Source organism: Branchiostoma lanceolatum, chromosome 17 (assembly GCF_035083965.1).
Source record: "Branchiostoma lanceolatum isolate klBraLanc5 chromosome 17, klBraLanc5.hap2, whole genome shotgun sequence".
In the NCBI taxonomy this organism is placed as follows: Eukaryota; Metazoa; Chordata; class Leptocardii; order Amphioxiformes; family Branchiostomatidae; genus Branchiostoma; species Branchiostoma lanceolatum.
In genome coordinates this window covers 17020794-17037504 of record NC_089738.1, presented here as the reverse complement: position 1 = coordinate 17037504, position 16711 = coordinate 17020794, and the positions used below count along the sequence as shown (strand labels likewise).

Here is a 16711-nt window from a genome sequence, read left to right as displayed (position 1 = left end):
AGTGTAATATGTCTACAGTAAATGCCTTACTATCAAACCTTCACAAGTAACCACTTCTGCGTAAGGACCACCTGGTCATTGATATACAGTCAAACCTGTGCTAGGGACCACCTCTACATCAGGACCACCTGGCCAATGATATACAGTCAAACCTGTGCTAGTGACCACCTCTTCATAAGGACCACCTGGCCAATGATATGCAATCAAAGCTGTACAAGTGACCACCTCTCCATTAAGGACCACCTTGCCATTTTGGCCCTTTTGGTGGTACGTCTCTTTGATTTTATTTTTCCACCAACCCAGACATTAGGAACCCTGCCAATAATGGAAACCTGCCAGGTGTACTTTGACATTTTACTCAAGTCCCTGGAGTTGTCACAATAGACAGGTTCGACTGTACATACCTTTTATCCACATTTTATACTTGATGCTCTTCCATCTACATCTAACACCTTTTGGCCTTAGTTTGGTTCCTACTCTCACTGATTCTCCTTACAAATAAAAGGCTTGTTTTGGCAGTCGACACAGTAGTGTAGTGTAGTGTTAGTTGCCATTATAAGGCCACACCAATTTAATTTCTTGGTTAACAGATTTTTTTTTTCATTTTAGCCCGAGGAAATCATTAAAACAGAAGGCTGGGGTGAAAACTTGCACCTGACCCTGTTCACTTCTTGAAACTGCGTGCACCAAAATACAAACTTTCCTGTGAGACTCTGTTCTCATGTCGATTTTACAATCTAGCATTTTTTCAAAGATTCCGTTAACCAAGAAATTAAATTGGTGTGGCCTAAGCCTTTTATTCAAGTACGCAATGCTCTCCTGGGTACTGTCTTTCTGACCTCGACGATGATTCACCCAACAGTGTGACTCACCTTTGCAAGCCTTTTATCTACCTGATGTACCTACATGTACATGTGTGCCACCTTTTGGCCTTGGTAATACACTAGGGGTGGAAATGGCCTGTGATGCTATTAATCATCCTTCCAGTTCCTTTTCTCCTGCTGTGTTTTCGATCTGTAGTTAACACCTAAAGGATAGGCATGGGCAAAAGGTTTATGGCTGAAAGTAAACACTAACTGTACTGTGTCGTACAAAGAAAAAATTGCCCAAAATTTACCCACAGTTTAAGTAGCTGAAATATACAACTCTACAAAGTTCTTTGAACACAACCAGTACATAATCACTTGCCAACGTTGTGGCAACCGTCTGTCACCTTCTTAGGGGCAATACTGACTGGTTCTACTTCGCACTGCAACTACATGTACATGTACATGTAGGTGTCTTTGCTGCAGTGTGAAGAATGTGGTCCCAGACAGGAATGGGATATATACTGTAGGTACAAGACTTAGTGTTTCTTACTGTCACTAATATGAATCTTACACTTGTCTACGATTTTTCCCCAGACTGAACCCAGAGTATGACCAGACCATGAACAATCTGGCCAACATCCTGAAGGACAGGGGGGAGTTAGGGGAGGCAGAACTGCTACTGGAAAGGGCCGTGCAGATCAGGTAAGGTTGTCTTGGACTCGAATCCTTGGCAGGCCACAATGTTGTGTCCTAATAGGAAAGGTACTGGACACCTGTTTCCTAACTTGACGTGAAAATGTGGTTAGGGACGCCTTTCCGGATGGGACAGTCACATAAAGCTTGAGGTCTGGTGTTTAAGGAGAGCAGGCACCTTGAGCATGTTAGTGAACCCATCACAATATGCCACAACGATTGCATCCAAATGATAAATGCAAAAAATACATATATCCTTAACTTTATCTTTTAAACTTGAAGTTTGCGGTTTGTTTTCATTTTGTGGTAGTACAACATTTGTCTTCACTTTTACACTGTCCTGCCCTCATAATCCATTCTGACCTCTCCACTGTGTATATACTGAGTTTAACAACCACACTGTGTACAGCCAGCCAACAAATCACTCACTCTTTTTATTATCAGTAAATACATCGATGTACATTTGAAAACTTTTGGTTTCATTTCACATTTAGGTTTACCCTTAGGAACATCATCATCCTAAGTTCCTTTGAAACCCATTCCCCTGTCTGGTCTGTATTGCGTTGTGTCAGTCTGATAAACCTTACTACCGTTGTGATGTGCAGTTAAGAAGGTAATGTGGGGAGGAGACCAGTATTATGGTGGGGGCAAATGTGAGAGGATGACCAATGTCCAGTTTGCGATAGCTGAAATATACACAGGGAATGATGATGTAATGTCTTTAGAGATTGGCTAGAAACACATAATACTAGGGGTGGCTGCTATTTTCTTATATCTTAATGTCTTTTATGACCCTTTTAGGTGAGGTATTTTCTTAGTTATTTTCTTAGGAAGTACTTGGAACAAATGTCCGGTTCGGAATGGTCAAAATGAGCACAGAGAATGATGATGTCCTCTTCAGGGATGGGCAGAAACTGTCAACAAACACATTAAACGTATGAGGGCCAAAGTATATTCTTATCGAAATGTTCTTTGTGACCCATTTGAGATGAATAGCTTCCTTTATTATTTTCTTGGTCCAAATGTATGTGCATGACTTGTACTACTAGGAAATTTTAATCTTTTTTTGCTTTTTTTTGCAGAAGTCTGCCAAAATTCCACTATGCAATAGAAACTATTTACCACATATTAAATGTGTAGTCAGTCTATAGTTGTGTTGTAGACCAGTGTCATGACGGGGGCAGAATGTGAAATCGTGACAACTGTCCAGTTTGAAATGGCTAAAATGTTACACAGGGAATGATTGTGTTCTTCAGGGACTAATCAACAAACACATTAACCTGGTACCAGAACTGTTTTGTTATTGAAGTGTCCTTCCATAGGCCTTCAAAATGAGACATTTTCTTAAACTTTAAGTTACAGTATGTAACTGTAGTAAGCAGCACCCATTAACAGAGTTGATGATTGGCTCTGAAACAAAGTTCCCAAAACTTTTACTGGTACTGGTAGAGTACTTGGTGGCAAATTGTGTAGGCTTAGAGCTACTATAGACAAGCATAAAACACAGAAGCTGGGGTGCTGTTTTCTGACAGTTTTGTGTTGTGTTGTTTTCCACAGACCAGAGTTTGCTGCTGCCTGGATGAACTTGGAAATTGTGTAGGCCAAGAGCTACTGGTCAGCCATAAAACACAGAAGCTGGGGTGCTGTTTTCTGACAGTCTTGTGTTGTGTTGTTTTCCACAGACCAGAGTTTGCTGCTGCCTGGATGATCTTTGGAATCGTGTAGGCCTAGAGCTACTGGACAGCCATAAAACAGAAGCTGGGGTGCTGTTTTCTGACAGTTTTGTATTGTGTTGTTTTCCACAGACCAGAGTTTGCTGCAGCCTGGATGAACCTGGGAATCGTACAGGCTCAACTGAAGAAACCACAGGCTGCCGAGCACAGCTACTGGACAGCTATTACACACAGGAGGAAATATCCTGACTGTTACTACAACCTCGGCAATCTGGTGAGTCAAGCATTTATTCAGAATATCATTTTGAAAGACACAAGATATATATATGTTGTGTCTTTCAAAATGATATTGTATTATAATACATGTATAGAAATAAAATGTGTATAAATTTACTAGGACATTATTATTGTTACAGTATATTTCGCCTCATGACCTCAATGGAAAGTTGCCTGCAGGCCGATTTGAGCTTTTCATGAATAGATAAAGGTTCAAATAGTAGACTTGAGATGACTGTAACTTATAGCAATATGATGTAGCAGTCTAGCAGATATAGATCACAACAAAATGTACATGTCATGTATAATTATTGATGGCATTAGTGATGAAAGACTGTAAGTCTTATGTAAGAAAGTACCTTTTTTTTTTAACAAAACTTGGTTGATTTAATGATAGACATATCATTTAACAGATAAGTCAGGCTCAGCAAAGAACAAATAAAGAAGATTTTGTATCAGACCATCCAAATGCATGGCAAACACTATGCCCCCTAGGCCATTGTACTGGTGAAGGGCAATGATTGTAAAAGTCTGGTAAAGAGTCACTCTGTGTCTGTCTTGTCTACAGTACCTAGAACTGAAGCAGCACGGGGATGCCCTGAACGCCTGGAGAAACGCCACCCTCCTCAGACCCCAGCACACGCTGGCATGGACCAACATGATCGTTCTACTCGACAACCTCGGTGAGAGACCACAGACATCTCTAAACTGGGAACAACTTACCTGCCAATGCTTTGAAATGTCAAAGCTTAACCTAAATCCCTTTCGCCAAAATAAAACATCTTGTCCAATTTTCAGTACATGTTGCAGTCCTTATGACAAGATGTTTCTTAGACTTTCCCATAACCCACCTCACGAATTTCCCCCACCTATTTCGTCTTTGTCAGGTTTTCTTAACCATTCACTTCTGACATGGCAGAACAATTCCCAGGTATTTTGTACATTTTACTAATGTTCACAATGTCAAAATTGTACATACTGTCCTTGTTATGACCAGTGGGAATGTACATGTACCTCAAGTATAAGGTCTGGTTGTATAGAGATCCTTTTTTTTAAAGTATGAAATGTTGTCTTGAGATTTGAGTATAAGGCCGAGGTGGTTAGGAAGGAGGCAGTGAAAGTTGTAAAGGAGGCAGTGAAAGTTGGGAAGGAGGCAGTGAAATTGAATGAATGTTTATTTGTCTTGCAGGAGACTTGAGTAAGGCCGAGGTGGTTGGGAAAGAGGCAGTGAAAGTGCTCCCTAACGACCCTTCTATACAGTTTACCCTGGCCAACGTCTTGGGCAAGGCTAGCAAGTATCAGGTAACACTTTCACTTTGTCTTGCTCAAGCAAAGGTCAGAAACACATGCACTCACAGAGACACACAGACAGACAGAGAAACAAAATACAATACAGTAGAATGCACAATCTTTTAACTGTTTGATATGTCATAATGACAGCACATTAGAAGACATCATTCATAGCATGTTACAAAACATAGACCTTTGCCAAAGCATCATGCTTTCTTCCCAATGATGTATGTGCTCAAAATCTGCAGTTTGACGATAAACTGCAAGGGTTATTGCCGTACTTTGCTTTGAAAGCCAGTATCTAGTGGTGTAAAGAGATCTGTATGATTGATGAAGAGTTTGTGACTTTGTGACCATGTTGACTCCACAGGAGGCAGAGAAGCTGTACTGGAGGGCCATAGACAAGAGTCCTAATTCAGCAAACTACCATGGCAACCTGGGTATGTAACACTCTAAATTACTCTGTGTGTGTGTGTGTGTGTGTGTGTGTGTGTGTGTGTGTGTGTGTGTGTGTGTGTGTGTGTGTGCATGTGCGTGTGTGTGTGTGTGTGTGTGTGTATGTGTGTGTGTACGTATGTGACTGCTTGTGTATGTGTGTGTGTGCCTGTGTACATGTATATGTGTAAGTGTGTGTGTGTGACTGTACAATTAGCATTAAAAGAATTACATTGTACATAATTTTATACAAAATGTACTGATAGAAAATAGGGACGACAAAACTTGCTGCCACTTGAACTTCAAAAGTTTCTGCCTTTTTGCATTTCTGGAATCACCCTGAAGTTCAAATTGTCTTTAAAAATAGCACACCCTTGATTTATCTATTTCTGCACAATCATGCATATACAGCACTTACATGTACGCATGCTGTCTTGGCCCACTTGCAGTTACATTTTCCCCAGTGAAAGTCATCCTGCATAGATGGGTATTTCAGTATGGTAGCTTATGTAAATCTCTGTCATTAGGAAAGCAACTCGGTTGTTCCAGAACGTGCAATTTTCAGGGACTATTACGGCAATTACCCGCCGCACACAGCCCAATGCCTCACACGCTGTGATTAACTCCCCCACGAGGCTTGCTTGACATTTAGAAAAGAAACTCTGCATACTTTCTGCTTCACATCATGTCACAGCTATGGTGCTTATGAAATTTAGGGCTCAAAATACCACCTGCATGTGCACGTACAGTTAGAATTAAAGTTGTGCAGGTATTTCTGATGTCTACCTACACTTAACCTGCATCAGCCTGCAATATTGTGGTAACATACACCCAGTAGTGGCTGAAAAATAAGTTCCACCAGGGTACATAATTCCGCCAACCTTAAAAGATACATCCAAACCTCCAAGCCAACGTCCCCCAGTATGCGCCAAAAATAATTACTCAAGCAACTGGATAAGATTTTGAAACGTTGATGAAGGTTAGACATCCAGGTAATAAGATACGCCAAAAATAATTACTCAAGCAACTGGATAAGATTTTGAAACAGTCAGATGTTTCAGACAGTATCCACTGTCTTTCGTCAGTGACTAACGATAGGACTGAGAACACCAGGTTTTATACCAAAACTCTGAATAGATATGTTAATGAGGTAAAGACAATTTAGGATGTCTTGAAGTAGTCTTTAAAAAGAAGATTAATTCAAGACAAAGTTTATGCCAATAGTTCAATTAGCTACTGTTGTTCTAGTACAGTAACTAAATGTTGCTTGTCCGGGGGTGGGGGGTGGTGGGCAGTGCATTATCCCAGGTGCCTGAAAGTTGAACGCGTAGTCCCCCAGTATGATGCACTCCTGTATAATGTCTAAACTGTGCATACCCGGGGGATGCTGCACTAGAGATTTCTCAAACCCATCGCTTTTCAAAGTGGCGGATTTTTCGGTTTTGTAGCTGATTTCTACAGCTTTTTATCCTTGATGGGAGGTCTGGTATGGACTAAAAAAAATGTATTTCGAGCCCTGAAATATGAAATGTTTGAAGTGAAGAGTACCTGTAGTGTTTTGTACAGCGTGTACTTAGTATGCTCCACTGGGGAGGTTTGTGAGACTGTTAGTCATTAGGCTTGACGCACAAAATTCACCACACCGAATTTGATTTTCATACTCTGGTGTAATCTTGCCTGGGTTACTGTAGGTGAAAATTCTGTACAGTTCCCATTTGCTGCCTCGGTCTATTCAAGTGAATCATTCTCCAAGGCAAGCTCAGTCCTTCTACAAAATTATCAATATTTTGTAGCTGAATTCTAGGTAGGTCTGGAAGACACTTGTCTTACTAGAAAACTGTATTTCGAGCCTGGAAATGTGAAATGTTTTAAGTAAAGAGCGCCTGTAGTGTTTTGTACAGCGTGTACTTAGTGTGCTCCACTGGGACGGTAATTGCTGGCGGTTATGGTTACGGCTGTTTCACAAAGCTATGAGTGTGAGCAAAGGCGTCAGAGTGACGCTGGGCGCTTTATCGTGGGCCCACAGATGCCCGCCTGCTGGACTGATATCAGGGCTGAGGTTCAGAACTGTTTCCCGCTAGTGGCTGAAATTGTCTCGCTGACGTTCAGAGCTGTGAGAATTTGTATCTGTGAAACTATGAGTCGTGAAATATTTGCAGTGGTTTTACAAAAATGTATGTGTTTTTCTCTGTGAGCTCTCACAGCAAACAAATAAAACCACAAACATCACAGTACTAGTGCTCTTTCTCACTAAAGTAACTGCACTACTGTATGCACAGTTCCAGCTTTGCTACGTAAAGTTGTGTTATGATGATTGTCTTGGTGGGAAAAGTTAGTCTAATTGAGTTAAACATCGAAAACAGAGCACTAGGGCAGATATCACAGCTGAGGTTCAAAACTGTTTCCCGCTAGTGGCTGAAACTATCCCGCTGACGTTCAAAGCTGGGAGAATTTGCAGTGAATCTGTGACCATGAAATATATGCAGTCGTTTTACAAATGTACATCTATGTACAAAAGTGAGAAAACAAATTTCAATGCGAAATGCGCCAGAAGTTGAGAAAAGTTGCTGTCCTCGAACAAAAATTGTCACAGCCACACATTCTAATGCCCGAATCCAGTATTCCAATTTTTGACAGCGGAGCACTCAAAATGCATTCTGAATATTCTGTGGAAGCCTGTGTGATAACCCAAAGTTATCACGTGGACCAGAACACCCGTATCAAACGTTTTTGGGGCCCAGGTATGACATAATGGTCAGTATTATGATTACACAGAAAAGTTGATTATTTTGGTTTCTCTTCTTCAGGTGTGCTGTACCACAGGTGGGGAAAGTACCCGGAGGCGGAGCAATGCTACAAGAGGTCGATCGAGCTGGACCCGACGGCGGCCACCACGCAGGAAAACCTCGTCAAGTTACAGCGGACCATGAACAAGAACGCTTCAAGGGAACTCGGACATGGCAAGGGCAGAAGATAAGAACTTGTAGTTACACCTGTCAGGAAAATCTCCTTACAGAACATACACAAAGTCATGTATAAGGGGTAGGAGTGTAGAAAACACAACAGAAGAAAAGTATAGTTACAACAAAATTGAGCCTAACAAAAGTATGGAGGGACAGAAGGTGTTTTTACAAATGTATTTGTCAAAGGTTAAGTTACAAAGAACCATGAACAAGAGCGCCTGAAGAGAACATGGGCAAGGCAAGGGGAAGAGATGAACAGTTGGTGTTCACAAAATTATAAAAGAAAACAGAACGTGGCTTATCATAACCAAGATAATGTTACAGAATGAGAAGTATCAACAAGACCGAGAGAACATTGGCAAGACAATGGCAGATGATTCTTATTACCGGTTACCAAGGCCAGATTGAACAACACCCACTGAAAGAGTACTCATAGAATTGTGACTGGAACAGACCACAGCTTTACCTGCCTCAGGTTGAGTTACAGAAAACCATAAGCAGTCTTTAGGACATAGACATGGCAATCTTACATTTTTTGCAAGGGTAGAACATTATGATGTATGGAGGATTTGTTCAAATTGTATGCCAGGAACATTATCACTGTTGATGCAGTACAAAAAACACAATTTGGATGCATCCTTACAAAAGTGTATGGAGGGTAGAGAAAGTGAATTTAAAAGTTCCAAACTGTAGTCTCACTCTTCCAAAATTTGATATGACTCTAATCATGGTAGGAAGATCTCTAGAATTCCCAATCCTATAATCATTGGATTGATATATTGTGTCTAACTATACAAAGCAAATTTCAACACCATAACATAAGTTCCATGTACACTATTCTCGATCACTGAGAGTTAAAGTTGGCTGCCAACCTTCCGAACACAAGTCCCTGTAGACAATAATTAGACCATATCACTTGGCTAGCTTCCCTTGCAATTTATTAATCATAGTTTTCCAAATTTAACTCTTTCTCTCAGCCAGAAAGGAGGCTAGCGAAGTCTGATAATGTGTGTTTATCAAGCAATATAAATCATACAATCATAATGGCTTACAACTAGGAGTGGGATTTGGACACATAGGAGAACTAGAAAATGTAGGAGAAGTTAATTTCCAAATTATGGAGGGTAATTTGGAAGAGTGTTCAACTATAATGATAATCATTGAATCATGGGTAACTATAGGAAGCAAATGTCAACATCGTTACATGTAAACCTTCGTCAATGTCTGAGATTTAAATTGGCTTCCAACCTTCCAAACACAAACCCCTGTAGGCAACAATAATCAGGCTCTATCACTTGGCTAACTCCGCTAGCAAATTATCCATCATAGTTTTTCAATTTCAACTGTTTCTCTCAGCCAGAAAGAAGGCTAGTGAAGCCTGCCAAGGTGTATTTATCAAACAATATAAATCACTCAAACATAATTTCCAAATTATGGAGGGTAATTTTGAAGAGTGTTCAACTGTAATGATAATCATTGAATCATGGGTAACTACACGAAGCAAATGTCAACATCGTTACATGTAAACCTTTGTCAATGTCTAAGATTTAAAGTTGGCTGCCCATATTTGAAACACAAACCCCTGTAGGCAACAATTAGCTTTTATCACTTAGTTAGCATCCCTTGCAAATTATCCATCATAGTTTTCCAATTTCAACAATTTCTCTCAGCCAGAAAGAAAGCTGGTGTAGCCTGATAGTTATAAACGCGCGTCAAGAAAAATAAATCACCAGAAAGGAGCGCCAATTAGATGTGGGATTTGAACACATGTTGGTATTTGACGAACACGAGTCATTACCGCAGAGAATAATAGCAATTAGGCAACAGTAATCAGCTGTGTAGGAAATAAAGTGCTCCCAGGTGATCATTAGTTCTGTCGAGCGGTTTTCTGTGAGCTGTGAAGGACAACTGCAAGTACATATCCACCTAACTAAAAATTAGAAGAAGAAGAGGATAAAACTTTGCAGGTGAAGGTCATGACAATGCTTCTGAGGTACATGTAGTGTTGAGAGCAATGTTTGAAAAATACAGGATGACCTAAGAGTGGAAAAACACGGGAAGAACCTAGCAGTCTAGAAGTACAGGAAGAAAAATACACAGCCAGGAAAAATTATTGAAACTACAGGAAGAACCTAGCAGTATGGCTAGCATTTGTCATTGAGAGACAACACTTGGACTAGTCTTTTACTCAAGAACAAAGCTCTTAGAAGTAAGCTTGTGAAAAACGAAAGATTTAAGATTCAGGTCACACTAAATCTAGTGTCATCACATTAAAGATGGTCGTATTTGAAGAGACAGCTTTCAAAAATTGGCAAGATTGAAAATGAAAAGTGATTATTTCTACCATGAGCAAGGATAGACAGATGACAGTTGACAACTGATGACACTGGAGCGACTTCTTTTAATTCTATTTATCGGTTTAACTTAGTATAAAGCTTTTCAATACAAATATACTTGAATAAGGTACTGTCAGTAATTTAAAAACAAATTCTCATCGGCAGTCACTAACTTATGATATCACTTTTCTATAGCTGAAAATAAAGCCCTGAACATTTTGGACACATCTTCCTCTTGTGGGGGTTTCCATGATAAATAAACAAAACATGTGGAAATTTTCAAACTAAGACGTAGCTAGGAAAAGCTTTTCCCACAGGCAAAAACTACAATCATGTATTGAATCTAGGCATGATGGCCTTGCAAATGATAGAGGCAGCAGCAGAATAGAAAGTAGTCATTTACCTTACGATGTGCACATTTGAAATTCCAAGATATACATCAAGAGACAATTGAAATTCCAAGGAATATATCCGGAGACAATTTCCTGATTGCAAATCTGGTTTGAGACAAAATGAGAAACCGCTGGTTGATTGATTGATTGTGAAAAATAGCCGCAAATTGCGACGTTGTCTGCCGCCGAGGACTCGTGGGCTTGGTAACAAAATGTAACTTAAAGGTTAAAGGTGGCCGAATTCTGCCTCAAATTGGCTGATTGATCAAAATTGTTCCGGTACAAAGTAGCTGGCAGCGTAAGGATAATTGTACGGCTTCGAAATTTGGCTTGATTGGAAATCGGTCCCTGTTATGAGCCGCACGAAAGTGATCTGTCACCCGTGATGTATGATTTCGGTTTGCAAATCATCTTGATAAGTTGGATGATGCAGGCAAACCTAGTCGGGCATTCACCTGGCACAGGCAACCATCTCCAGTCAAAAGCCACATTTAAACAGTCCTGTCCAGTTTTACATAGTTAAGACCTAAATCTTGAATGTCTGGAGTGACCACCCACTGTCACAAGCCACATTTAAACAGTCCTGTCCAGTTTTACATAGTTAAGACCTTCTTGAATGTCTGGAGCGGCCACGCTCAGTCACAAGCCACATTTAAACAGTACTGTCCAGTTTTACATAGTTAAGACCTAAATCTTGAATGTCTGGAGTGACCACCCACTGTCACAAGCCACATTTAAACAGTACTGTCCAGTTTTACATAGTTAAGACCTTCTTGAATGTCTGGAGCGACCACGCTCAGTCACAAGCCACATTTAAACAGTCCTGTCCAGTTTTACATAGTTAAGACCTTCTTGAATGTCTGGAGCGGCCACCCTCAGTCATAAGCCACATTTAAACAGTACTGTCCAGTTTTACATAGTTAAGACCTAAATCTTGAATGTCTGGAGTGACCACCCACTGTCACAAGCCACATTTAAACAGTCCTGTCCAGTTTTACATAGTTAAGACCTAAATCTTGAATGTCTGGAGTGACCACCCACTGTCACAAGCCACATTTAAACAGTACTGTCCAGTTTTACATAGTTAAGACCTTCTTGAATGTCTGGAGCGGCCACGCTCAGTCACAAGCCACATTTAAACAGTACTGTCCAGTTTTACATAGTTAAGTCCTAAATCTTGAATGTCTGGAGTGACCACCCACTGTCACAAGCCACATTTAAACAGTCCTGTCCAGTTTTACATAGTTAAGACCTAAATCTTGAATGTCTGGAGTGACCACCCACTGTCACAAGCCACATTTAAACAGTACTGTCCAGTTTTACATAGTTAAGACCTTCTTGAATGTCTGGAGCGGCCACGCTCAGTCACAAGCCACATTTAAACAGTACTGTCCAGTTTTACATAGTTAAGTCCCTCGTATCTTGAGCAACCACTAACAGTCACAAGCCACTTTTAAACAGTCCTGTCCAGTTTAACATAGTTAAGTCCTTCTTGTCTTGAGCAACCACCCTCAGTCATAAGCCAGATTCAAACAGTCCGATTCAAGTGGATATACATGACTTTGTACATGTATATACATGTAGGAAATGTGGATAAGATCCTCTTGTCTTTAGCAACCACCCCCAATCAACAACCATGTTTCCTCAGTCCCTTGACTCAAGTAGTTGTTGAGAAGTTTTGACTGTGGAGTAGGTAATAGCTGTGTTGTGACAAATACATTTGAAACACAGGCTTCTATATCATCCATGGCCAATGAACTTTAAAAAGTTTTTGCCATAGGCACAAGTATGGGTAATGGGTGTGTATTTATATGACTTAAGATCCACAAAATCATGAGATTATGAGACTTTCTGAAAGTGGGTAATTTTATCATTTACTATAACTACATCTCCATAATACAAAGATTACATATATTAAGATCCTGCCTCAAAGCTAAGATGATAGGTACATGTGCTACATAATGACATTGGCACTTAAAACAATTGTAGGTGGATGTAATGAGCTTTGAAATTGGGGAATAAGTCATAGTGGTACACACTAAAGCAGGTCTTTAGGTGCTGGGTAAGAATATTGTTCTTTGAGAATACTAGTGTGGTATCATACTTTGGAGAGGTCTTTCTTTTCATTTGACATGACAAATATAATATTCTGAAAGTAGAGTAGTAGGTTTGACACAGGATATGAAATGTTACATGACAGTGTACGTTGTAAGCACACACCATTCTGATTAGTAGGAATGGTCAGAAACTACAACATTGTCCTTTATTTTTCTTTGATGTTCTATGTATATACACACATATTGTGTTCTTGTCATTGGTGCAATTGTAACACATTTTTCTTTAAATTAAAGGTTATAGATATATTTACAGCTTTGTGAAAATAGGATAATGACACAGTTTTTGTGTCACCTTTCTGGAAAGTTTGTCAAGCCTCATCACAATGCTGTTAAAAGATGCTGCATTTGATAATCTGTAAGAAAAAAATATCTGATAGTTTTCTAATCAGTGTGTCTCAGTAGTTCAGATGTATAAATTCTTATAACGTATTCATTTAACCTCCCAGTAGCTAAACCTATATAAGCTACAGCAAAGCTCAGCAGGACAAGGGTTAATATATTTGGTACATTGTAACAATGTTGACTACAATATTTTTGAAACGCCACCCAACATAAGTTACGTCAACATCTCACCCCTGGTGTAGAAATTTGGTGGAAATTTTGACATTCATAGCCTTCCGTCGAAAGCAATGTTTGTACCTCAATTCTACTTTAACTATGCAACATAGACTATCTTTAGATAGGTTTATCCTTAGAATAGTTCAAATTTTTGTGTTGAACCAAGTGCAGTGTGATGAACATGTAGCCTCTACCAGGCTCCGTCCTATCGTTGGGAAAATAGTAGAAATCAGCCGAGGTACTCGCTATACAGGGTAGGTCCGCTATACAGTGAAGCTCCATTATCGATGGATGGCAGATTGGACCCTCTCTCCGTAGCTAACTCCCTTGGCACACTATTCACTCTATTAGGCCAACTTCTACTATTTTTCCAGCCATCCCGCGGAGCCTGGTAGAGGCTAATGAACATGTACAATGCAGTGTAGATGAAGTTGATACTGTAATTTTTCCTTAATGTTTTTTTCTGTGTTCATCTCAGGTTTGGAAGTTTGTTTAATCTGTATATTTTGTACCTCACTCTTCCAAAGACAAATAGCAACATTTTGCTTGTGTTTTAAGTTAGCGTGCAATGTTAGAATAGCCTCATTTTTTGTTCAGATCCAAGAACCAAGAATTAAATTTGTGTGGCCTAGTAGTGCATTCGCTATTAGCATTTCCACAGTCAAATGAAGGGCGACTGACTGAATGAATACAACCTTGAATGTAATGCTGCTGACAGCACTTGCTCGTGCATATAGAGGCCATGTCTAATCAAGTGTATTCACGCTATCATCAGTGTCACCATGCTGTTCAGTATGCCACAGCATATCCAGGTAGAAAGAGGAAGTGGTCTATCTCCTGTGGTATATTTTATCCTCCTGTGGTTTCCCGTCAGAACAGTTCTGAATTGTGAATGAATGCCACTACCTCCATCTTGTATACTGTTAAGATTTGAATACCATGAAAACCTGTGTGATTACAAGGAGGTTCTATCTACGCAATTTGAAGAAGAAAGATACTGCTACAGTGCCCCAAATCACCACGCTTTATCGGGACCTCTATGCCAAAACCCAAAGATATTCATCCAAAGGATCTTGAATTTTACATGTGTAGCTGTACACACAGACTGACAAAAACAATACCTCCTTCATGGATGTAATAACCAACTGAAGGAGGATCTAAATTGATAGAACCTCCTGAATGATATCTTGATATAGAACCTCCTTTGATATTCTTCTTTTGTTATCTATGATCAAAGAGGTCAATCTATGTATGATAGAACCTTCTTTGATCAAAGACTTAATTTTCAAATTTCTAAACTGTTGGCAACATTGCCTAGTCTTTGAAGTATAAAAACATTAAGAGAGGTTGAATTTCTAAGGGACATTTTGTTTGATGTTCTAATTGAGTCAGGCATTGAATGACAAGAAAGAGTAACTGTTATTAGGTTATACAAACAAGAACAAAGCTACTACAGCAAATTTTGTGATTAAAAAAATCATATTTGATGCCAGCTCAGCATTCATTTAGCATTACTTGTACTGTAGCTCTGCTCAGTTTTCCCAAATGTTCGCCCCTGAATTAGAATTTAGAGATTTCTAGAGTTTCAAATATGACAATACTTTGCTGTCTCCTTGAAGTTACTGAGACAAAGACACAAGATACCATATTAAGTAAGTAGGAGCCAGAAGCTATTTGTTTTTGTAGCTGATGAAGTACATATAGATGATAGATGTATAGAAAATGACTGTCTTGTTTATTAGTTCCCTTTGCTCAATGGTGTTGCGTACTGTGTATTTTTGCAGGCTGGAATAACGGACAGGTTGCCTTGCTACTACATGTATATCTATTATTTTTCAATGAATGAGAAGACATAGAACTCTTGTTGTGTTGTAATATTGGATTGTTTTATTCAAGGCAAAATGGTGTCTGTTGCAATTGTATATTGCCTGTAAGATATACATGTATCCCCCAACAGTGAAATGTAATTAACTTAAAGCTAAATTTTCTACACTATGTATGATATATTCTTGACATGTGTTCATTTGAGAAAAACAAAAATGTTTATCTGTAAATATTTAAAATGGTACAGTGGAAGTTTCTTTTGGTAGCCACCTATCGTAGTGCCATGTACAATGTACTTGTGCGAAAAGTGTAAGTAGTTTCTGGGCATAATCACAATTAAGGGCAAGTGTCCAAATGGAAAATAAACTTGCCTGGCTTGGACAGTCAGGAAAATTTTGTCCTAATTTATCTAGCACCTTTTCTTGGAATTATGCGCCAATATCTTTGCATGGAAAGGTACTTTCTAGAATAGAATATATCTGGTTACTATTATGAGGTAAATAATTACGGTTTCTGTGTAATTCATGCCAGGTAACGGCTAACCTGGTCGCCAGTCTCTACGGGTCGGCTTAGGGGTGTTTTACCGGGCACGGTCTGCTAAGTATTGGTATGTTTCTGTCAGCCTGCCTTTGCAAGTCTATCGAGTTATCGCCAAGTCCGTAAAGGACAACACTGTCTTAGATCCTTGTCGGTGGCATCAAAATCGTACTTGGGACTACTATACGGCGAATGTGATAGCGCCGCAAGTAAGCGGCGTTGTTAGGCACATTGATCGACAGAGTGTAGTACTAGTAGTAACGTTAACACGTGTAGCTCTCCTATCACAAGAAAGCCCAGACGCCAAGTCTAGAAATCAGGTCGATACTTTTTTAAACCGCAAATGACCCGAAGCTCATGTACCTGTTTCGACGTTGTTCATAATTGACCGACAGGGTGTCGTAGTAACGTTAACACATGTGGCTCTCCTATCACCAAAAAGCCCAGACGCCAAGTCTACAAATGAGGTCGATTCCTTTTAAAACCGCAAATGACCCGGAGCTGGTGATGTGAGATAGGAAGAAAGAACTCCAGAAAGCGCCTGTGCCTTAGGTGTTAGATCTAGTTTGGTCATTTTAATGTTAATGGCGTATTTTCTCTTGAGTCTTAAAAAGTTATAGTCAAACCAGGTTCACTTCTCACCAACTCCACCACTTCTGACATCTACACTGCAGGGTTCTCACCAGGATTTGTTCTGGACAGGGGTGAGAGAAAGGCGCTGCCTGTTCCCCTGTCCTGATGTGACGAGTTGAAATAAATAAAAGATCACATGAAAAACAGGTTTGATATACCCGAGTTGTAAATTCTG

General features: G+C 39.8%; 1 protein-coding gene across 1 annotated transcript in view; it reads left to right on the top strand.

The window, feature by feature from the left end:
- LOC136422490 (protein O-mannosyl-transferase TMTC4-like) overlaps window positions 1-15770 on the top strand; it is a 61202-nt gene extending 45432 nt beyond the window's left edge. The window contains exons 15-20 of the mRNA XM_066410260.1: window positions 1404-1511; window positions 3308-3449; window positions 4020-4134; window positions 4641-4753; window positions 5112-5181; window positions 7984-15770. Of these exons, the coding sequence (XP_066266357.1) occupies window positions 1404-1511; window positions 3308-3449; window positions 4020-4134; window positions 4641-4753; window positions 5112-5181; window positions 7984-8153 (718 nt within the window). The 3' untranslated portion in view covers window positions 8154-15770. The remainder of the gene's footprint in view (window positions 1-1403; window positions 1512-3307; window positions 3450-4019; window positions 4135-4640; window positions 4754-5111; window positions 5182-7983) is intronic.
- The last annotated feature ends 941 nt before the right edge of the window (window positions 15771-16711 follow it).